General features: G+C 38.8%; 2 protein-coding genes across 10 annotated transcripts; one reads left to right on the plus strand and one right to left on the minus strand.

The window, feature by feature from the left end:
• Positions 1-1,600: 1,600 nt before the first annotated feature.
• On the minus strand, positions 1,601-11,524 carry HNRNPA2B1 (heterogeneous nuclear ribonucleoprotein A2/B1). Of its 6 annotated transcripts, XR_005124755.2 has the most exons (14): positions 10,978-11,524; positions 8,155-8,190; positions 7,947-8,057; positions 7,641-7,787; positions 7,280-7,490; positions 7,042-7,143; positions 6,881-6,961; positions 6,274-6,336; positions 4,912-5,031; positions 4,541-4,663; positions 3,809-3,891; positions 2,731-2,959; positions 2,308-2,443; positions 1,601-1,754 (listed from the first exon to the last, which is right to left on the minus strand). XR_005124755.2 is itself a non-coding variant. In XM_037509484.2 (12 exons), the coding sequence occupies exons 1-11, from the start codon at positions 10,981-10,983 to the stop codon at positions 3,830-3,832; spliced, it is 1,062 nt and encodes a 353-aa protein (XP_037365381.1). In that variant the 5' UTR covers positions 10,984-11,524; the 3' UTR covers positions 1,601-1,754; positions 3,809-3,829. The 6 variants fall into 6 exon arrangements, 4 of the variants coding, with proteins under 4 accessions (XP_037365381.1, XP_037365365.1, XP_037365385.1 ...); XR_005124758.2 differs by lacking the exon at positions 2,731-2,959; XM_037509484.2 differs by lacking the exons at positions 2,308-2,443; positions 2,731-2,959.
• On the plus strand, positions 11,371-22,523 carry CBX3 (chromobox 3). 4 transcript variants are annotated; one of them, XM_037509504.2, is made up of 7 exons: positions 12,160-12,263; positions 13,442-13,492; positions 16,389-16,531; positions 17,762-17,924; positions 20,620-20,714; positions 21,176-21,304; positions 21,773-22,523. In XM_037509504.2, the coding sequence occupies exons 2-6, from the start codon at positions 13,469-13,471 to the stop codon at positions 21,300-21,302; spliced, it is 552 nt and encodes a 183-aa protein (XP_037365401.1). In that variant the 5' UTR covers positions 12,160-12,263; positions 13,442-13,468; the 3' UTR covers positions 21,303-21,304; positions 21,773-22,523. The 4 variants fall into 4 exon arrangements, with proteins under 4 accessions (XP_054548406.1, XP_054548405.1, XP_037365401.1 ...); XM_054692431.1 differs by lacking the exon at positions 12,160-12,263 and adding an exon at positions 11,371-11,428 and having other exon boundaries at positions 21,176-22,523; XM_054692430.1 differs by lacking the exon at positions 12,160-12,263 and adding an exon at positions 11,894-11,994 and having other exon boundaries at positions 21,176-22,523.
• Positions 22,524-24,387: the final 1,864 nt, after the last annotated feature.

Raw genomic sequence — 24,387 nt, forward strand, 5'->3', positions numbered from 1 at the left:
GTAGCAGTGGTAATGATCTAAACAGGATGTGTATTAGCCTCTTGGGCACTTAGTTCCTGAAGTCAAGGATCTTTTATAGAAAATTCAATTTTACATGAATCAGCCAGTACAAACCTTACCTGTGCAGGTTTCCCAAAACCTTCACAAAAGCAACCACATGTGGGAGGGAGGCAGTCCTTAGGGTGGCACCCAACACTTATTGCCCTTTGGTAATCACGCAGCATGAAATCCTCCCAACACCGTGCAACAATTACAATGTAAGATAAACACTGGTTTTATTTTTTCAAGTTTTGTTTCTACCGGATAACTCACTGAGATAGGCACTAGACCGCACCAATGCCAACTGTGTCCACTTTCTTGAATGCAAAATTGCAGTCCCAGATTTCCATGACTATAACCTTGAGCCATTATCAGCAAAGCTGCTTTCATTGAGAAAACAAATTTAAGGTTGCTCTAAACCCAAGCATATCCAGGTAGCAAAGTGATGTATTGACTAGCTAGAATTAAGCTTGAGGTATAAACATCTCAATAGCCCTTACCTGAAGTATTTCCTAGCAGAAAACCTCCTTCAGTCTCATCTAAGACTAGCAGCTCAATACACATGCAGCACACACCAATGTCTTTTAATAGTTATTTCAGTAAGCCACTTAATTTTGGACTGTAGTGCATCACTCATTTCCCCACTATTTGTATGGGTTTGGATTAAAAGATCGGGTGGGGCATTTTGAGATTGTTCCAACATGATTTTCCTTCCAAGTGAAACTTTGTAGTGCTAGATTTAAAAGTTTTTTCCCCAAACGAACCCAAGTCTATATACTTGATGGATGTAGGTAAACAAAACAGTTCATCTTCTGTTAGTTGCAACTTACCTGTGAGAGAAGCCTTACTACCCAAACCAAAAGAAATCCGTTAGAAACAAGTCAGTCTTAATGCTGTTACTTTTCTCCCATTTTAGCTTAATATCCAAGTCACTTTTTATTAAATTTTGCCCACGATGTTAAAATCCTTTGAGAAGGTCTACAACCACTAATGTGTATAATGAAGGTAATTGACATTTCAGAAACCAGTGTAACAGATTTTATCTCGGTGCTTTGCAGTAATTTGGACCACTCTAGCTGGTTAAAATTCATGACTTTAAAACACCACCAGCAATATTAAATATACAAGGTAAAGCCAGAAAATTGTAGCAGTATTCAAACGCTGGATATACAGTGTATAAAGAATGGCATTTTATTAGGGACAGCCAATAATGTCCACAATGCTGTTCTCAATTATCTGGTCAATATTAAAGAAAAATGGTAATATGCACAGCTTTATGAAACTGCTTTAAAAATCTAGGGGATAGCAATCCTACAGACAACTGAATGTTTATAGAACAAGATTCACACATTTTATGTGCAAACATTACACCAAATATTTGGATACAAAAGTATTTATTTTATAAACTGTATATTGAAAATAGAATTTTTATCTATCTACTCACAAAACCTAACTTAAAACATGATACATGATCTCTAGCCAATTTGATGTTATTCCTTTACAAACAATGCTCAATTTGTAATTGTTTTATATTAAGAACCTGTACTAAATGAAATTTGTGTTTTATCAGAAAACATTGCCCTTTAATCTTAAGAGTGCTTTTTTTAAATGAAGGCACCAACAAGAACTACTTTCAGATGGTACAGAATTTCTTATTTCTTGAAGACTCTGTGGTTGACCACTTCTTCATTAGTTACCTGCAGCAAGACACCTTCCTGCCAAAGGAAAAAAAAAGTATCTGAAGAAGTTTATCATGTTTGTCCAAAGAACCTAAATAACTTCAGTGGCGTTCTTAGGATCAAAGAAGACTCACTGGTGCATATAGAATATGCCCTGATTAGCACATTCCTGAAAGGGCAATAAAGCCAGGCAATCAATTGATGACATTTAAAAAATGAATTTCAGCAGCCAACCTGTATCTCGCCTAGAGGGCAGGGGATTGGGAAGGAGATACCACATTTAAACTCAAAATATTTCATGTTGGACACAGAGGACTTATAATGTAGACAGACAAAACTTTATTCCTAAGTATACATTATCTGAAAATAATCATTTTGCCCTACCTACCTTCTCTTCCTTAGCCTGATGCTGATTGATAAAACATGTAAAGCTAAAACCATTACCAAATAACAGAAGAACAAAATGTCTTTATTTTTAATTAAACCCCTAGTTTGCTCAAAATGCTTGATCCAAGAAAAGTGAATACACAAGGGTGTTACAATGGGAAATGTCATGATTTATTGAACTTGCAGCCTAACTTTTACCTACCATTTTACTACCAACACCACTGAAGGAACCAAGAAAAGCTTTATTAATGATCACTTGGCTTGCCTCAGCTGTTGAAATGAAGCACTTTACAGTCTTTGTGGCAGCAGAATATACTTGTCCATGGCTCATATCAATGCTAAAATTCCAGCAGGGAAAAAAATGATATGTTAAGCACCTAAATCTTCATAGAGGGGGGAGGGGGGTGGGAAAGAAGGAAAAAAGGGAAAAAACCAAAATAATTTAAGTAAATGACAGATTGGAAAACAGGGCTTATAAAATTATTCTCTTGAGTTTATAATTGTTAAACTCAATTTAAAGCTATGTTAAACTACATAAGAACCACTATACTGAAAGACCATTGGAGAGTATTAGTTTATCTTTTGGGGAGGAAAATTAAGAAAGGAAAAGTAAATAAGATCTTACCTAAAGAAGTTTAACTGAAGCTTAGAACTATTTTGCTCTACACCCTCAGCTTTCGTTGGCATCCTTATAAACTACTGTAGTTAAAGTTTTGTAGAAACAGCACAGTTTCTTAAGACTGGCTGAACTTAGTAGCCGTCAAGAGTTCTCTTGTACTAGACCTGTATCCCTGAAGAGTAACTCGCTGGGGTTATTTCCTTTCCTTGCATTGAAGAAGCAGCATCTAAAAGATCTAAAAAGGTGTTTCTCCTTGCAGAGATATCCCTTAAGTTATCTAGATAATTTAATCCTGATGAATTGCAGACAACACACTTATATCTGACCAGCATTTATCTTACACAAATACAACAACAGCTTTGCAATGGACCTTAATTATACTACCCACTCCTTAACTTATTTAAAATAAAAAGTCTATAATTACACAATTTCCTTTAGAATTATTTTATTAAATCATAAATGTACAACAGCTTCTTAACTCTACACACGCACTTAAATTTTTTAAAGGAAAAAAACGTTATGTCTTATTACACCATGATCCTGGCTAATAGCTTTTCAAAACTTTTGAGAAAAATCTTAAAAAAGGTTTCACATGTCACCTGAAACTTACAAATTTAACATTATCAAAGAAGGAATGCTTCTACACTCTTACAAAGACCACTAGAAAGAAACAACAATTAAAAAGCTAAGAAACTGTCTCAAAGGCATTTTTTTTTTACAATCCTTCCTCCACAGTAAGGTAATGTTATTAAATAATCCAATCCATTCACAAAATGGCTCTCTGCATCTGCTCTGGTGTCTTCTGCCATATCACTGCATATTTATGCATGACTGAGATAAGAGTTTCCTTAACATTGTTATTTCGATAACCTGAAGCTGTTCTGTTACCTCTGGGCTCTCATCCTCTCCTATTTATACAGTGAAGCCTGTTTCAACAGAAGTAAAGAGTAAAAAAAAAATAGGTTATGATATTATCCATCTAACCAGATTTTAAGGAAAGATAACATGATCCTATAAAGCTTTTACTCCTGGCAGCTAGATCTCCCCAAGACATTAATAATTATAAAACTCAAAAGCTACTTACCCATGGCAAATAGGAAGAAGCTCAATATCGGCTTCTCCCTCCATAACCCCCACTTCCGCCACTGCCTCCTGGACCATAGTTTCCTAGAATTGTAGGAACAGCAAGAGAAAACAAACTTAGATTTCCCATGAGTATTAGCCCAATACGTTAGTTGATTTTATAGCTATCACTCTTTAAAACAAGCAGACTATAGCCCCTTATCCCTAGTCAATACACTTATGCAAATTCAAACATACAAATTTGTTCTATAAGCTTGAAAACTGGTGCTATTGCTTTTAAAAGACTAATCTGGATTCCGTTAGGAAACTTTAAATACTTGAAAAGAGAAACTAGGAAATCCTGTTTTAGTCCTATTAAAAACACTCAAGAGTAACTTTTTTTTAAAGAATGGTTTGAATTAAAGTTTGAACTATTCACTACATTTCCAAGGGATAATACAGACAAATTTGCCACTTATATACAATCTTACTTCACTTTCTTTTAAATAATAAAGACAAGAAAAAAAAGTACCCCACATTAAATATTAAGTTCAAACACTACAGTATACTGAACATTCACCATCTCTACCATCCCAATAATACTCGTATCAAATGGTTTGCTGAAGCATTTCCCAATTTTCATCTCAGTAACACTACGTACTATACAAAACGTCCCCCCCAATCTAACATATCCTGTTCCCTTCACATCATAAATACTTTAATCTTTTAGCTATACAAAATAATTTGAAATTACCTCCACCATATGGTCCCCCCATGTTCCTGCTACCACCAAAGTTTCCACTTTTCATTGGACCATAGTTAGAAGGTTGTTGGTTATAGTTTCCAAAATCATTATAATTTCCACTTCCATAATTTCCTGTAAAAATATTGAAACACTAGCTTTGCATAATGAAACTCAGGATACCAAACACTAAACCAGTACACGTGCCAAATATTTAGACAAATCTCCCACAATAACAAGTCATCAGAATAAATACAAAACACCTATCTACAGTTCTACAAGTTTTTAAAGGCAACTACTGACAACAATGAAATGAAAAATTTCATGTGTTAAAAGCCATTAAATCCAAATTCCCACATAAAGGTTGCAGGTGAATTTATTACCTCCTCCATAGTTGTCATAACCACCTCCGTAGCCCCCACCCTGGTTGCCATATCCAGGTCCTCCACCACCATATCCTCCTCTTCCTCCTCCATAACCAGGGCTACCTCCAAAATTGCCACCTATTATAAAATAAGCCTTTAAGTAATCACTTAATATTTTCAATGCCATTTGAACTGTTTTATCACACCCATTTCCAGTTTTCCAAAACATTTTTATAAGTAAAATAATCCATCTATGAAATCTCTTCTAGAATAGCCTCAAGGGCAGAATAAAGTATCCTTGGTAATGAGGACCAAATATGTTCACCTTCAACCAATTAGAAAAAACCTTTAGTGTCAAGTACCTTTAAAGCTGACAGCTCTCCACTAAAACTAAAAATATTCAGGGTTTTCTTGAAGGCATATCTTGATGAATTACTTTTTGGTGTAAGGGTTGTGGGGACAGATAAGTAGGCTTGTGGGACATAAGTTTAAGAGCCACATCTTCCTACTGGTCCAAAGTTCCCAAAACTCATGTTTCCCTGCAGATTTACTCTCTCAAATAACTTGCCCAGTACCCTCCTCCTGAGCAGAAATGGGGGGGAGGACCAGAAATTAGCAAACTTACAGAAAATCCATTAACTTAAATTGGTACTGTAAAAGTCTCAAATTACTTATAATTTGCACACAAAAAGTCATCCTTAAAAACCAAGTATTTGGATTTCAACGTTGGAAATGAATTATAAGGCCTTAGTTATGCCTACACTAAGCAGCTAAACTAGCAATCTGGCCAACTGGTAGCTCAATTTTAAATGCCCCTTTCTTATCAAGACATGTCAGCAAGCACCCAACTTTTCTACATTCCAAACAAAACATAGATCCAATGTGTTGCTTTGTTACAGTGGTTCACCACTTTATCTGGACCCAGGGGCACACTTGTGTATTTTGGAAAAAGTTCCTTTGGTGACTTTCTGAAATTACTATAGGGACTTATCGAAGTAAGGGTTAAGACAACATAACTGCTCTTATCTATATTACCTGCCCCACCCCTGTCAATCTGTCATACCCAGTTTCTGTACTTTTTCAGAAAACAATTCATAATACATCTGTCCTACTCTTTTGCTTAAAAACAATGGAATAGCTTAACACCATCTTTAAATTCTCACTTAAAACCTACCCAATTCTGTGAGCTATTTGCTACTATGCTATTTTCCTTAAGCTATAAGATACAACATAATCATAAAAGAAAAACCAAGTAACTGACTGCTCTATCACTTCAATCCTTTGTGAAATGTAAAACATCAAAAATCCATGTGTATACGCAACTACATAGCATATGCACAAATTTTAAGTCACATAGACCCAAATGTAGAATAAACTGACCTCCAGGTCCTCCTCCATACCCATTATAACCATCCCCAAATCCACGACCACTTCCATATCCATCTGTTAGGGACAGAAGAAAAAAAGAATGAGATCAGTTTTGTCATATTTAATTTATTCTCCTTTCCTGCACAGTCCCTTGTTAATATCTCTGGATCGGAGTATCAGTAACTATACACCCCTTGTACTAGCTAAAATGATAGTGTTACTAAATTGTTATAGCACATAGAATTAGATCCCATTTACTTTAGTATTTGAAATTTAAGTTTTCCTGTTGCCACCTCATTACATTGTTCAGATACTATCACTGGAAGTCTAAAGAGATCTATTTCATATACATTAAGGCCTCTAACATTATTTTCACTACTCAAGAGTACTTTTTACTTTTAATTAATTTTTCCTTTAAAGAACACGAAGTGTGTCTATAAACAGTTTAACAAACGAGACTGGTTTTAACTATCATTTCTTTCCCAAAATATTAGGTCCCAACAGGATACAATCTTAAGTCTTACAGATAACTTAAAAATTTAGGATGCAATTCCTGACTTTAGTCAGAACTCAATTTTTAATAAAGCACATCCACCCTTTTAATAGATTTTGAACTTACCAGATCCTCCTCTAAAGTTACTTCCGGGTCCTGGTCCAAAATTTCCACCACCACCACGAGAATCCCCAAAACCAAAGTTTCCTACAATAAATGATTCGATTATTAACAAGAACCCATACAAATAAATTTTGAAGGAAAAAAAAAAAGGCAATTAGAATTACCTCCTCTTCCACTTCTAGAACTTTGTACTTCCTGCATTTCTTGTCTGGACAAAGCCTTTCTCACTTCTGCGTTATGACCATTGATAGTATGGTATTTCTGCACTGCAATGAAAAGTTCAGATTCCATTACCATTTCACAATAGTTAGCAACTTAAAAGTTATCCTGCCTTTTAATATAAAACATACCCAAAATTTTATACATGCAAGAGTCACACATCTAGTACCTATAAACACTTACACACAATCTTATCCACAGGATCATGGTCATCAAAAGTAACAAATCCAAAGCCTCTTTTCTTCCCAGACTGCCTATCAGTAATTATCTCAATGGTATCAATTTTTCCATATTCCTCAAAGTAATCTCTAAGATGATGTTCCTCAGTATCTTCCTTAATCCCACCAACAAACAGCTTCTTCACAGTCACATGAGCCCCAGGTTTTCCAGATTCCTAAGATAGTAAGGGAGAAAAAAAAGGTCATCCTGACAGAATAAACCACAAATATGACTGAAAGCACACTGCCTGGGTAGCATAGAGATTCTATGCTTAAATACCAGGTAAAGCAGACCCAATGGCTAAATGCCTACTCCTTCTGCTCACCTCTCTTGCAACAGCACGTTTTGGCTCAACCACTCTCCCATCGATAGAATGAGGTCTGGCAGCCATGGCAGCATCAACCTCAGACATGGATGAAAAAGTTACAAAACCAAATCCTCTTGATCTTTTGCTTGCAGGATCTCTCATTACCTTTAAAAACCAATGAAAACAACTTCAGCATTTGATCTCATTTGTATTATAAACTAATAAGATGAACATAGATTGTGATTTCCTTACAATCCACTTAACTGTTTTAAACCCAGGAGCCCAACAGTTGTAGCTCAGTATGCACTTTCATATTTAACTTACCACACAGTCTGTAAGTTTCCCCCATTGTTCGTAGTAATTCCTCAAACTTTCTTCTGTGGTTTCAAAGCTCAAGCCGCCAATAAAGAGTTTACGGAACTGTTCCTTTTCTCTCTGCAAAGGAAAATACCATTTCAATTTTTATTCACATTTTCTCTTTGTATGCAGGAAATTAAATTCTTAAATATGAGGTGACCTGCTGGCAGAGTACCTTTTTCCTCTCCAAAGGAACAGTTTCTAAAGTTTTCTGGGGGGGAAAAAAAAAACTTACATCAAATTTAAACCATATGTTAAACTGCATTATTAGTTGCGTTACACCAAAAAAAATTGCCTCAGCTGAACTATATAAATTTCAAAGTCATCAATGCTTGATCTAAACATACTTGACATTAAATCATTTTAAATAAATTTAATATAAGGTAAATTAAGAAAATGTTTTGAAGTGGAGCAAATCTATTCCCTGGTGATTGGCGGGTCGAGTTTTCTTAACAGATTTTGCATTCAACTCTATATCCTAGAAAGGAGAATTAACCTCTAAATACTCCAGTTTAAGTATTTTTAGATACACAAACTATTGGTTCCTTCCTTGTAATCCACAGTTTGCCATTTTTATTTCCCAACTCAGTATCTGAAAAATGACATTTTCCCTTCATTACTCCCTCTGGTGGCTATTGTGATGCATCTCCATCAATAAGGTAACAAGGAAATATTCCAAAACCTAAAGAAAAATGTTTAATGCTAAATATAGGCACCAAAAAATAAAAATTCACCTCTTCTGACCAACACAGAATGCTTTTTAATAGCAGTGTGTAAATGCTTAATGTGATTCACTGTGGGCACCTTCAGTATTTGGTTTTTAGATGACAACACCGAATTAAGTATTACTCAACTAACAAGGGTGTACATGAAGTTAAGTTTGCTGTAACTCACCACTGTCCAAAAACCATAAAAATGTTTAAATGACCACTGTGACTATCCAGCAAGTAACTTAATACTTTCATTTGCACTTCAAAGATACAATGAATACACCAAGTGGACTCAGTGGCCATCTGGCAAACTACAGTGTGCTCCTTATTCTACAAGTCAAAAAGAAAATCCTACGCTTAAATCTTTCAACGCCCAAAATCCATCAAGTATGTTGCATCTCTACTGGCCCTTCTCTTGGGGCTGTCAGTGAAGGGTGGACGATAATGTATTTGGTTTCCCGCAAGATGACTAGGTTAAAATTAAAATTCAGAAACTTAAAATAGGTCATAACGCCTAGGAACCCAGTAAGTCAAATATAATTTCCTAAACAACAGGAAATGCAACTACATCTCTAAATGCACAATTTTAGGATTTCAAACACTTGGTATGATATTCTCCCAACAGTTCAAAAAATAGAGAATTTCCCCACTGCATTTTCGGAATTCTGAAAATTTTAAAGATAACAAATTATCAAACTCCCGACACATTAAACTAACAATCTGCTAAAACGATTTATCTGGTATATTGATAACTGAATTCTCAACCTAATCTTACTCTAAGATACTGTCAGTAAATTATCATTTTCAATCTAAGCAGACTGAAGATCTTTACAGTACATCTACAGCAAATGTTACAAAGAACTAGCAAAAGGCAAAAACTCATTACTTACCTCATTTTTTTCTCCAAACTTACCCGATGTCCACTATCGATTACAAAGCTATTTTATAAGAGTGCTTAAGGTCAAAGAAGATACCCAGGCAGACCACCCCCTCTCGCTTGAGACCTTATGCTTATCAATGCAACGACCAACCACGATTGCAAACACAAATGAGAAAAGCAGGTGACAAAGTTCAAATACACAGTGGTCCGGCCCGAAACAGCTTTCTGTGTAATACACGCTCTCAAAGACTGGGCCATGTTTTAACCAAGGTACAATTAAAGAAAGTCGTTTTCACTCCTCTTCCCCGATTCCCAGCTTATCACGTGCAAGCATCCGCGGCTTTACCCAGTAAAGATCAAACATCCCAGTAAAAATATTTTAATGAGAATAAATCCCACATTTCCAAAGGATTAAAAATGAAACCCTCAGGAAAATGGGTCATTGTAGAGAGCATTTCCCCCCATATAATCCCCTCGCCTTCGGCCACCCGCGGTCGGTACTAAACCGATGGCTCCAAATTTTGATTTTTTTTTTTTTTTACTGCTCCAAGTTCCCTGCGATTCCGCGGCTTTTTTAATCACCGCAGACCCAGACAAAACCGTTACCCAGAGGAATCAGGGGCTGGAAAGTATTTTCTTTGTCCTCTAGTTCGCCATAAAACAGGGCCCAACAGCCAGGTTGTTTTCTACCTCCTCGCAAAGCTCGCGAGCCAGCGCCCCCCTCCCGCTCGTCGCTGTGGCTCCGGAACGCAATGGCGCCATTTCATCGAGGGGAAGGGAGAGCCTCTAAAGAGGTGCGCAGGACTCTAAAGATCCAAGCTCCCCACCAAGCTCGGGATCCACCTCGAAACGGCATGAAAACAGCCCGGGAAGAAAAAAAAATAGTTAACCACTTCTAGTCTCTGGGAAGGGAGTCAAACTAGGGGAATCCGGAGTTAAAAGAAAAACGCTGCGAGAAAGGAGAGAAATGAAAATGGCGGCCGCCAAATCCGGTTCCCGGGGGGGGGAGGGGAAGCGCCGCAGCCGCGCTCACGAGGCCCCGAAGCCCGCCGAAACGCTCAAACACCGGGCCGCCCGGGCCCCCAAATCAGCGTGCTTTCAAAAGGGGTGAAAAATTCCCACCTCCGCGCCCCACTTTCGCTAAAGCGGGGCCGCGTCCACCTTGTGGAAGGGCCCCATCCCCCACCCCCCAGCCGAGGGAAATGGCGCCGGGAGGCTGAGGGTGGGGAAGGTGTACAATCAGGCCTCCCCAAACGGCCCCTCTTCAAAACTACCTCGACACCAACCGCTTCCGAAGTGGCCCCATTTCACTGCCGCTCTCCCACGGAGGCGGACGGCCGACTTCCACCGAGGCGCCAACGGCCTCGCCATGCCCTCGCCAATAACTCATTGATTTCAAACCCGTTACCTCCATCGCGGACTCAGTCGCTTCAGCCCGATTTCCCGCAGCCGAGCGAGATGAGAGAGATCTCCGCGGACGAACACGAACCGGACTCGTCCTGGCGCTGTAGTGAGAACTGCTGCTGCTCGAGAAACAACACCGCTAAGAGCACCTCCGCTCGTGACCCGGCGCTGCTGCTACTGCCGCTAGAGCCGCTGCCGCCGCTTTTCTAGAACCTTCCCCGCGACCAACGCGTCCTCTCCTACGTCAGGCCGTTACGTAAACGTCCTAACCGCCGCCAATGGCGGGAACGCCCTACGCCCCTCCTTAAGCTAATTACGTACTCCTCCCCCTTTGTGTCCAGCTATGGGACTTGACGTCACTTGCGTAAGTGGGCTCCGGGAATGGCGGAAGGCTCGCGTTCTGCGTAGCGCTCTCTCTCGGAATTAGGTCCAGCCCCCACTTTAGCGCAGCGCAGGTGAGAAACGGTCGCGCAGTTTGAAATTAACGCTGCCGGGAGGAGCTTAATCTAGAGTCCTGAGGCCCGGCCCCCACGGCCCGGGAGGTGATCCCTGTAGCAAAGCCTTTGATGGCCGCCCCCTCACACCCCCAAACACACACCCTTCTCATTCTCCCGCCATAAAAACCTCCATAGCCGCCCCGCGTTTTCCCTCCCCCAGTCTCCGACTGCGCTGAGCGCGGCTAGGGCCTTCCGGAAACACCCGAAGCGACTTCTAGCTAACAAATTACACTTTGCGTTCCACCGCTCTAACCCTAACCAACGTCTTCGGGTTCAGGAGAGCTATTTCAGGTGGTCCCAAAGATGCACTCGCTCCTAGCTCCCGATTTCACCCCAAGTTTCTCTTCACCCCCCTTGGAGGTATCCACCCCCAGGGGCGAGGATGTGGGCGGAGTCGGGTTTTGGCGCCAGGAGCTGCCGCAGCGAAGCAGAAAACCCTCCGCCTAGAAGACTCCGGCCCCCGTCCTCGCCCCTCCTTTCCTCTCCCTCCCCTCCGGGGACCACCGGCCGCCACGCCGCGAACAGTAAGTGCCGCAGTCGTCGCCGCCCTCCGCGCTCCCTCCACCCCCGGGCCCGAGCTCCCAGCGGGCGGCGCGCGGCCCCCCTTCAGGCGCGCGCCCGTCCGCCCCGCCCCTCGCGGCCGCCCGACGTGGGCGGTGCCACCCCCCCTCTCCGGCGGCGGCCCCGCGCGCTGCTCCCCAGCCCCCTCCCCCTCGGATGTGGCTCGAGCTTGAGGCGCGCAGGGCCGGAGACGCCGAAGACCCGCGACCCGGAGCAGCTCGGAGGCGGTGAAGTCGGTGTCTTTCTTTCTCTCTAGCTCTCACTCGGCGGTGGTGCATAGGAGACCACCTGCGCCCCCGGGGCCCCCCGCACCCCAGTTAACGGCTTCCCACCGGACCCCGAACGGGCGCTGGCGGGAAGCGACGGAGGAGCGAGCGGAGGCCCCGTGTCGGGCCTGGCGCCGGACAGCCGCCTGTAGTTAGTTAGGGAGACCAGATTGTCCTCCAGAGGGTGGCGAGCTGTGGCGACAGCTGCCTTATTTCTAGACAAAGCGCTTATCCTTCTCCCCTCCCCCATCGAGATGAGGGGCCTTCCCCCCCTTCCATGTCGGACTCGGTCGGCCGCTTGGGCCTCCAGGGAGGGCGGTGCATTCTCCCGCATCCGCGCGGCTCGGCGGCGCGCGCGACCGGCTGTCCGGAGGCTGCGGCGGGCGCTCCGTTACGTCGCCGAGGCCGGGTCGCGGGAGGCGCGGGCCCCGTGGCGCAGTGCCCTTGAGCCCCGGCGCCGCGGCCTTTGTCTCTCCCCGCGGATGCGCTGACCACGAGGCCCGCGCTCCCGCTTGGGTGGGGGGGGGCGGGAACCGGGCGCCTCGGCCTTATTGATTCCGGCGGGGCCTGGAGGTGAGGATGTCCGTGCAGAGGAGGTGGTTCGTTCATAAAGTGGCATGAGATGGGGCTGGAACATCTCGGTGTGTTTTCACTCGAGATTTTTGGCTACTGAGTGGAAAGAGGCAGGGTTTCTAAGAAGGAACCAAGTTGGGATTTTATAGAAGACTCTTTGGGCTGGTAAGCGGTCTGAAGGGAAAATTCACGGCAGTTTACCATTGTGATTGTTTGCGTAACTGTGCCTGTGAACCAAAAGATTTGGCGGATTTTTAATAAATGCTTAATGTGATGAAAAGGGTATTTGGATTGGAAAATGTCTATTTTTCGCTCTCGAAAGCTGTCTTCAGATATCAGTGTCCCTACTCAGGTTTTCCGTACCCAGAAAAGTATTCTTGGTTAGAGCACTGATAACACAGACATAATATCACTAATAAATCAAGCAGAAGCTTAAATCTGCTTTCATAAGGAATTCTGTTTGGTTGTATTAGTATGCCCTGCAGAGATGGGGGTTGGTGTCCAATTAAAACTTGTGTTTAGTTATCTTGTGTCATGCAAACTTCCTTTTAACTGTCATGCATTTTTCTAGTAATAGCTCTTCAAGTCTGCAATAAAAATGGCCTCCAATAAAACTACATTGGTAAGTTAACAAAAATCTGAAGTATGTAAGGATCTAACTTACATTTTTTCCCCAAAAAAAACACAACTTTGCATCTCTATGGTTGAGAAATTTACATCCATATGTTTTCCAGTCCTCCTGTGTTACTCATGGGAAGAATTGGGGCAAAAGCAAAAAACTATACTTTGAGATACTTACTGACTTGACATCAGTGTCTTAATTCATTTAAAGACACTTAATCTTGGAAGGATGGCACAATAGAGTTTTGCCAAGTATTTTACACCAATTTATATAAAATGGAAAAATGTGTTACAATCATAGACAAAACAGTAAAGCCCTTGCTTGATTGGCCTACTCTTCTAAGTTACCTTTATTCGGGAGAGAAATAAGTATTTTCAGTAAAACCCATTTTAAAGAGCAGGTATTTGGTAACTTTGCAACAAAAGTCATTGAATCTTCCAAATTACCTTTGGTTGTTTTGTCACATCAAATTTGCTTATTCTAAAATACAGAAGTGCCTTAAATTTAAGTCATTGTGGTGTCAGGTTTTTTTTCCCCCTATACACAGTCACGTCTGTGAAGGGGAGAGAGAACACGATACCTGAATCTTTTGAACAATCAAATTTCTCTCCAGAGTCTTAAACCCTAAGTTTGCTGTTTTAGGTTTTAGTGAAAGATCTACAAATGTATAAAAAAGATGTGTATTCAGTTATATCAAGTTACAGAATATCCATGGTAAAAAAGTCATGAAATTCAGAGTTAAGACTCCCACAGTATTCTAACACATTGAATTAGTAATCACAGATACATAAAGGTGAGTGTTAACATCTAAAGAAAGCAAAACATTTGGTTTGGCACTTTATATCCTGTCCTTGGGTTTCACAGCAAAAGGAATGTTGGTGACTTGTGCCATCATTTGATTTGTACATTTAAGTCAGATATTCTCAAGAACAATGAAATGAAATATAAAGCCTGACTGGTCAATCTGTGGCAAAAGTACTTAACCATCAAAGATTTCTAACAGCCATCAATGGAAAAAGCACAGATCACCCTGAAAATTGAGCTATCCTTCAAATTCCTTAATCTGTAAACCAAAATGTAAACACTTGACTACTGTCACCTGTATCCTTTACTTATTGGATGGTAAAGGAAGTAGTTGTTCATGAGGCTTGGAGGATGAAATGCAGAAAGCAAAAAAGTAAATTGCCTTTGCATACAGTATGATAGTGTCTAACATACTGATATTTTTTCCCTTTTGTATAGGATCACAGGTGGATTTTAAATGTTTTTAATCTCGCTTTTCATAGTAATTAAATGGTAATGGTATGTGCCATAATTTGTGAGAAACTGGGGGGGGGGTGTCCCTGTTCACCACCCCCCCCCCCCGCCCCCTCCCCCTAGAATGAGTATTCACTACAAAATCAATTCCTACCTACTCTGGTGGGAAAATTTGACTTTAGCCAAATATGTACTTTAATTTATAAAGAAAGCAATGAACACTTGAAACTTTATAGCTAACTTGCAAATGTTATACTGTTTTTCTCTGCCATATTGTTTTATCTTAGCATTTATCCTTCTCATTTTTTGTATTTCAGTCATTCTCTATTTCTGTTAACCTTTTTAGCTGTTTTATTTTTCATTTCACATCTGTATCTAATAAAATTAGTTTTTGTTGGCTTCAATTTTTCTTGTCCTCGCTACCATTCTTACTTATCTTGTACTGTATGGAAGCAGAAAATCATGTGACTGGATGTAATACCCACCTGCCATTGACTATTGAAAATTGTAAGGCCTGAGATGGTTTCCAGCAAAATCAGGTGTTTGCTGCATTATTTTAAATTCCAAAGGGTTTATATTTCTTATATATTGGTGTATACATTTCAATGCCTACATATTTTTTAAATGTTCTTTGCAATCTTGAGACACTGGTGTTACTTTTTTCTGTTTGCATGCTATTGAATCAAAACTAGCTACTAAGCATTTAAGTTTTTTAATAGCAATTGTTTTAAGATGAAATGGCTTTAACATAAACACAATATTTGATATTTTCTCCCCTTATTCTGACCATTTCATTTTTTTGAAAATTTACCCATTTTTCTATCCTCCTAAGAAAATCTGTTTGAGTTACTAGAAAATGGTGGGTTGAGTTTGGTGTCCTCAGTGAATATCATTGGTTAAACTATTTGGCTTCTTTTGTGAAATCACAAAAGACAGATTTTTTTTCACATTTAGAGACTTAAAAATTAACTTGCATTTTGTTCCTTTGAAGTTACAGCATTATAGACTTGTTTCAAATAGTAGTATCTGCAGAGTACAAAAAAGTGATCTTGCTTTTAACTTAGTCCTGATCTCGGTGGTTCACTCTGCGATTGTCATCAGAATTCTGAGCAATGTTTTCATTTTGTACTCACCTGCAAAATGGCATTTAATCTGAGAAAAAGGGGGTCTTAGTGTTCTGGGGGTATAGTTTTAATGAGTCTGTGGTTCATTTAATAAGACCTGTTATATTATTTACTCTTATTATCTGTGTTCTCTAATAACTTTTTAGTAGTTTGTTATTGTGTTGTAGTTAAAATGATTCAAAACTGTAATAAATTTGGTGTTGGAGGCTACATAGGAATCAGGCTGGAAGAAAGAACAGTATTTTTCCCACTAATTGTTTTTTATTGGGTTATTTTCATGTATGGTGGTAGGTGATAGGTTTGCGCTAAAGCAACAGAATTAAATATTTTTTATTACCTTTGACTTTTTCAGGTGTTTGCCCTATGACTAGAGAAGTAAAACTTTTAAGTGTTGAATGAAGCAATAAAATAATATAAGCAATTTAGCTTTTTCAAATGTACTCTACAAATCAAGAAAGTTTTTTGTGGTTTTTTGTTTTTTTTTTTTTTTTAATATCTCTTCTGTTTTGTTTTAGCAAAAAATGGGAAAGAAACAGAATGGAAAAAGTAAAAAAGTTGAAGAGGCAGAACCTGAAGAATTTGTGGTGGAAAAAGTATTGGACCGACGTGTAGTGAATGGCAAGGTGGAGTATTTCCTGAAGTGGAAAGGATTTACAGAGTAAGAAACCTTAGTGTTTTTATTATTGCATGTTTAGCTACACTTGAGTTGCAAATCAAATTTGTTTTTGGCCCGAGAAACTTTTTTATATTTTCCCTATAGACATCTTTAAATCTAAATACAGCTTTGATCAAGGGTATCTAGTTTGAAGTCTGTCTAAACAGAACCAAGTCTTTAGCATATAGTTGTTACCAAGCATATTTGAGATTAGTTGATTACCTCAGAGAGTAAAATTTCTAAAACTATAGTGCAGCTCACTATGTAATACTTTGGAATTTATTTTTTAAAAAGATTTATTTATACAAGAACCAGAGTAGAGGCCTGATGCATGGGAGGGTGAGAAGAGTCACCAGAGACAGAGCTGGGAACAGAACAGGCAGACTGATGAAATACACTGCTGAGGGGAGCAGCGGGCAAGACAGGAGAGATCTGCCCCGCCATGTGGGTTGTCCCCGGCCAGCTGGGGGATTGAACTCGTGCTGCAGAGGCTGCGGACAGCTTCACAGTGCTGCGATCAACTGCCTGCGCCACCAGGGGAGGCCCTAGAATTTAGTTAGACATTGTACTAATGAGAAAATCTAATCTATGTTGTTTCCAAGTGTGTCTTAAACAGATTGCTTATATTAATCCAGGTTTTGCCCTTGGCTTACTGTATCCTAGTACCGGAAAAGTAGATTCTGGGCATTTTTTAAGCTTCCCGCTTCCTCATATTTATTGCTTTTAAGAGAATGTTAATTGCTTTGGGAATAACATGCATGCAAAAATTAAAATCTTACACTTCTGCTAATTTGTACTCTTTATATTTTGCTAAATATTGGGTTCTTCTGCCTTACATCATAAAGATAGTAAGATTCCTTGCTGTGGTCCAATAATGGATCATAAAGGACAATAATATTCTGAGCATAATAAAGATGAAAAGAGTATAATAGTCAAATAATTAGGCTTCCAATATTTATTACTTTACAGTTATTTGAAAAAATATTAGCTCTAATTACCCTGCCAGAGTCATGTTCATTTAACTTGAAGATAACACAGTGGATTGCCCATTTGGTAGGGCCTGTGAAAGGAGACATAAAAGGAAGTATAAACAGATTCTCTAAAGAGAATGTGGAACAGAAGGAAGTAGCATCTGCAGTATAGAATGTTTTGTCTTTAGGTATGTATTAAATGGATTTTAGTCAGTGATGAACCACATTGAATTGAATGAACTTTTTTTTAAATTGAACACAGTGCTGACAATACTTGGGAACCTGAAGAAAATTTAGATTGTCCAGAGTTGATTGAAGCATTTCTTAATTCTCAAAAAGCTGGTAAAGAAAAGGATGGTACAAAAAGAAAATCTTTATCTGACAGTGAATCTGATGATAGCAAATCAAAGAAGAAAAGAGATGCTGTAAGTATAAAACATTGCCCACCAGACTGACTTTTTGTGAAGGGTTGGTGGCTTCATTGTATTTTTTTTTTTTTTAAGTATTAAAAAAACTTCTAAAAATGCTTACTTAATGTTTAGGATAAGAAAGATAGGAGTGATTTAGCCTGTAGTTTATAAATGTGCAGTAAGAGCTTACACCACTTAAATTGTGGTAGCATTATTTTTGGCAGATTCATGGGTTTGATCCCTGATCAATTTCCTGTGATAAAAGATTAGCATCTTAAATACAGATTAAGATTCTATCATTGAAATCCCTTACAGTACAGGGACAACAATCCACATAGCACATCCTGATTGTAGACCATTAATGGCTTTGAACCACTAGAAAGTACTTTGGCATATGATCTTTGTACTGCTAAAGTATTTGACAAGTAACACTTAGATTTTGAGGTAAATAATCTTCAATAATAAAAGTTGTTTTATGTTTTGCCATGACTTTCGATACTTGTCTCACTCATTGCACTTGTATTTTGATCCAGTCTTTGTTCAATAATGTGTCTATGACTTTGGGCAAATCACATAACTCCTTACCTATGCCTTCAACTTGAGAATAGATTATGCTTATCCTGCCTAATGCCCTACCATGGCGATTTGGAAAGTTGAATTAGTATCTAGGCTTGGGAACTAAATACAAAATACAGATTTGTTGATTAGGATTTTGGGTTTTGAAATTTCATCATTCAAACTTGAAACCAAATACTTTGGGGATAGTCTATTAAATCTTAACAACTCTTAAGATGATAGGTATTTTTCCTTTGTACAAATGAGAAACAGTCCTTTGACCACAAATTTGGTTCTGTATGTTTTAGCAGTCAAAGCAGAAAAGTAACATTGTTAAGGATCAGAATACATAAAACTAAAAGACACAATCTCAGTAGAAGTACCTTTAGTAAAAACTAACCTATATGGAGCCTTTACAGTGTCCCAAGCAGTGTTCTAAATAACTTAATTTGCATTCCATATACTGTGAAATATCTATGAGACAAATAGTGTAATTATTCCTATTTTATAGCTAATAAACGTGAACCACAAAAAGGTTAACCTGCCCAAAGCCACAACAGCTTGTAAAGCCATCGTTGTAACCCTGGTAGTTTGGCTCCAGAGCCTGGGATATTGGTAAAAGTCTGAAAGGGAGAAAGGATTGTCATCTCAACAATTCTCATTTTTTTTTTTTTTCTTTCTCAAGACTCCTTTACATTCTAGGAAATTATTGCAGATTCCAAAAGAAATTTTTTATATGGATTGTTAGTTATAAATACTGTTAGAGAGTAAAATAAAAATTTCTAAAATATTTTTGTATTTAGTTGAGAATGACAGAACCTATGGCATTTTATAGCTTCATGAAAAATAAGTGGGAATAATGGCATTTTACATTTTCTCAAGTCTTTTCAGTATCTTACCTAATAGAAGACCGTATGTCTCACGGAAATATATGAAAATAAACCAAAGTCACAGATAATTAAGAAAAGAGGTACCCTTGCCGGTAAACACCCCCCAAAGTTCTAAGGGATCCCCAAGGTCTTCAGACTACACTTTGAGAACCACTGATTTATGATGAAGAATTTCCTATACAAATTGTTATAATACTAGTCTTAGTTTTAAAAGTTTTTACTGTTTTGCTGTTTATAGTTTTTTTATTTTAAAAAATACACTATTCAGGGCCTCCCCAGTGGTGCAGCGGTTGAGCGCTGGGTTGCGAAGCTGCCTGCAACCTCTGCAGCACCGGTTCGATCACCAGCTGCTCCCCAGCCACGGGAGGAGGGTCCCACATGGCACACAGACCTCTCCTGCCGCCCGCTGCTCCCCTCAGCAGTGTACTTCGGTCCTTCTGCGTGCTCTGCTCCCTGCTCTGGCTCTGGTGAATTCTCTCACCCTCCCGCGCTTCTGACTGTACCCAGTGCTTGTATAAATAAATAAATAAATACATCTTTAAAAAAAAAAAATACACTATTCAGACTAATAGAAGCAATTTGAAATCTTACAATTATTGATTAATCACCAGAAATAAAAGGAACAGGAACCTTACACAGTTCTATCCTTGCTGTCTTTGAATGAAGAAAGTTCTTTTTCTTAAGCTCCAAGACATTTTTTGAGATTTTAGGCAATATATGTTGCATATTAGGCATACAGGTTTTTTGTTTTTTGGTTTTTTTAAGATTTATTCATTTATACAAGCACTGGGTACAGTCAGAAGCGCGGAAGGGTGAGCGAATTCACCAGAGCCGGAGCCGGGAGCAGAGCAGGCAGAAGGACTGAAGTACACTGCTGAGGGGAGCAGCGGGCGGCAGGAGAGGTCTGCGCGCCATGTGGGACGCTCCTCCGGTGGCCGGGGAGCAGCCAGGGATCGAACCGGTGCTGGAGAGGCTGCGGGCAGCTCCTCAACCCAACGCTCAAACCGCTGCGCCACCAGGGAGGCCCAGGCATACAGTTTTTTGAGTGGCTTTTTGGTTTTGTTTTTTTGTTTTTTGCTTTGCTTGTAAGATTAATGGACATTACCATGTATTTTGGTACTAAACATGGGCTCTTGCTCTCTGGTGTTTCATTATTAAAAAATTTTTACTTAAAAGATACGTATCATGAAAACATACTGGAAGTTAATAGTCTTAGCTTGCTGTGTGGGAGATGTTTACATAATCATTTAACTTCTTCCAAATAGGCTGACAAACCACGAGGTTTTGCCAGAGGTCTTGATCCTGAGCGAATAATTGGTGCCACAGACAGCAGTGGAGAATTAATGTTTCTCATGAAATGGTAAGTGTTCAGGTGGGGCTGACAAACCAAGAGGTTTTGCCAGAGGTCTTGATCCTGAGCGAATAATTGGTACCACAGACAGCAGTGGAGAATTAATATTTCTCATGAAATGGTAAGTGTACAGGTGGTTGCCTGTTACGTTTCAAAATAAGGATAGACATATTTGGGTAGTCTTAATTTGTGAATCCTTATCTAGAAAAGATTTCCTAATTGGTTTTATCATTAGCTAGAGTAACAGTCTGCTGAAAGGTGATTCTAGTTAATTTTGCTGATGATATTGTAAAGCTGAAATTGGGCATCTGGCCTCTTTTGGAAAAGAAGGTTTTGAGAAACACAGGCTGTCACATAACCCTCCCAAAGCACTTCAGTACATTGTGATTGAATTATTTCTTAAATGAATAGTTCTCAGTTGACAAAAGCAATTTAGACTTTTAACTGGTTATTTTTTTCCCTCACAACAGGAAAGATTCAGATGAAGCAGACTTGGTGCTGGCAAAAGAGGCAAACATGAAGTGTCCTCAAATTGTTATTGCTTTTTATGAAGAGAGACTAACCTGGCATTCATGTCCAGAAGATGAAGCTCAATAATTGTATGCATTGTTTTTTTATATATATTTATATATATATATAAAATCTGGGTCTTGGTTTTTTGATTTATTAGTGTGGAGAAATAACTACATTCTAATGAAAATGAAGTTTGATATGTTCATTTTGAAGTAGTATTGGGAAAGTTGTTCAGAGTTTTTTTTTTTTGCATTTATAGCACTGGTTACTTTGAACAAATAAGAGCTTTCTGTAGTTGCTTCCTTTATCAGAAAAGAACATTTGCTACCATGGTATGTTATTTCCTCTGCATTAGAGAACAGCTTTTCTTAATATTGGGGGAAATCACCATAGTCATTACTCAGTCAGAATTTGTGTTTTAACTCATAAATACCTAAGGACCATTCTGGGTTTTTTGTTCATTTGTTTTGTGTGTGTTTGTATATACATAAAATACATATGTAAACAGTTTTCTCTCTTTTTTTTTTTCCCTGTAACATTCACCAAACAAACAGCATTTTGTGACCATGGATAAGCCCACTTTCTGTGATGCCATCATTTTTGAGCAACCTAAGGACGAAATCACTTTAAGTCCAATTGAAAATTTTCCTGAAGATTTACCTTCCAAATAAGTAAATAATTTTATAATTGGGACAACTTAAATAGAACTAATTTAAATTGGATAATTTAAAAATAACCATATCAGAACCCATATTTTATATATATATATATATCTGTAGTCATATAATTGCATTTTATTTGCAGAATTTCTGAAAGGAAATTTTATCTCCACCAACAACTTTCCCACTCAAATGAGAAAGCTAGATAAATCCTGTGTTATAATTAGGCAAGCAAGACTTAGTTAAGTGGACGTTTAAAGGTTTCTTCTAGTGAACCATTCCTTTACAAGAAGTTGAAATCCCTGTGTTATATTAACTAAAAGGCCATGATTCATGGGACTTCTAAGACTGTTCATGGAAACCTAATGAATGGTAAGCAATGTTGGCAATTTAGGGCCTGCTGGAATAAATAGGTGAACAAACTTTTGTAACCTAAACTCTTGACCTGCGTGTTTTTTCTTTACCCCAACTCATTCCTTATAGGTAGGTTCAATCTTCTCAGTATTTGGTTACTGGTTCAACAGAAGCCAGGAAAAACAGTAACTTTGTAGTAATCAGAATGTTATTCAGCTGTATATTGTTTACTTTATTGTAAATACTGGTGAACAGTGGTCAATAAATAGTTTTATATTCCTTTCTGTGATTAGCCTTTTTTTTTTAATCTGGTTGCCTCTATAGTAGAAATGGAAATGCCCACACAGATTCATTGAAATGTCTTTATGTTTATAAATCAAATCAGAATGCATGTCTTAAATCCTTAACTAGAATATTTCCTCTGATGTTTCCTTGTGAGGAGGTAAAAATTAGTTGACGTGATGCCTAATGAAAAATTGCTTCATTAATGTGAAATTTAGATACCATTTCTCCTGCTATCCAAAAAATAGAAGTCCTATGAAAACTTCTATAAGCCAAAATGATGTAAAACAAAGAAGAAATTACTAATTTTTTTCCTTAATTTTTTTTATTTTATACATTTTTTACATCATTTTTCATTTTTGCACAATGTATGCATTTTCATCTTGGTTATAGTCCCCCTGCAATTCTCACTCCCCTTGTTTTGATCCTATTCTCTCCACCCCCCGCCCCGTAGTTTGTCTAGATTCGGTGCTATTCCAATAAAAATTTCAATGACATTCTTCAAAGAAATAGAACAAATATTGATGAAATTCATATGGAGCCACCAAAAACCCTGGATAACCAAAGCTCTCCTGAAAAAAAATAAGGGAATGGAGGTATCACATGCCCAGACTTCGAACTATACTACAAAGCCATAATAATCACAACTGTATATATGGTATTGGAACAAGAACAGACACACAGACCAATGGAATCGAATAGAAAATCCAGAAATAAACCCACAGATATTATGGCCAACTAATCTTTGACAAAGGAGCAAAGAATATGCATTGGAGCAAAGAAAGTTTGTTCAATACATGGTGCTGGGAAAACTGGGTCGCTACATGCAAAAGAATGAGGCTTGACTACTACCTCACACCATGCACAAAAACCATATCAGGAATTTCTATGGGAAACATTTTGAGCATTTCCAGACACCCCCCCCCCAAAAAATCTACCAAATGATAGCGAACAGCTCATAAAACAACACTAAGAGCAGTAGTTATGTGATAAATACATAGCCTGTATAAAGTAGAAATATGTGTAGCTTCACCCCACAGAATCAAAATTGAACATTACCAGGAGACTGACAGGCAATGGTGATGGTGTTAGGCTGAGTCTTTGGGTGTTGGGGGCATAGGAGACTTGGGTGTAAGTGGGAAGGAGAGGGTTGTCTATTAACATCTTAACAAGGACAGGCAGGTTACTGGCCTTTACACCTATGCCTTCCTCCATGCAAAGGTCAAGGTTTAGTTCCCTGATTTGGAAGACAAATGACTGCTTGATTGCTTATCACTCAGTTTTTTACCATACAATTCTTTGTAGGCACTCAAAACTTCAGCAGGATTGATGGTAAAATTCTACCCTAACCCTGTCCTCTATGAAAATGAAAGTCTCTTTTCTGCAATCATTGCAGGGTTGTCAATGGCAGTGGAAAGCTCAAGTACTTCACATTCAGTTCACCATGATTAAGATTAAAATGTTTAGTTATATCCAGTTTTATATTAAGTGTAATGAACTCAATTTTTCCTGATACCTTAGGATGTATCTTACCAGCAGAAGTACAAAATAAGTTGAGATAAAGTACAGTCTCAAACACTATTCAAAACTAAAGTGTCTCAATACTGAGATACTGAATTTTTACCAGGTATGAACTTTGGCAGTTCCACTTACTGTTTGGGATGTATAATCCTTGTATAACAGCTCTGCAAAACAAATGCTGGATGGTGTTTTTAAACCTTTTGTTGTAAAAGCAGAATTTCATATTTCTTTTGATCAGGTAAAACAGGCACTATGTAGGTCTTCAGTAAAAATGAAGTGGTATGCACACAAAAATGCAAGGGATACCTGTAAAGGCATATTTTGTTGCAGACCACCCAATAAAGAACTTTGCA

Source organism: Talpa occidentalis, unplaced genomic scaffold (genome assembly GCF_014898055.3).
Source record: "Talpa occidentalis isolate TD23 unplaced genomic scaffold, MPIMG_talOcc4v2.1, whole genome shotgun sequence".
Classification (NCBI taxonomy): Eukaryota; Metazoa; Chordata; class Mammalia; order Eulipotyphla; family Talpidae; genus Talpa; species Talpa occidentalis.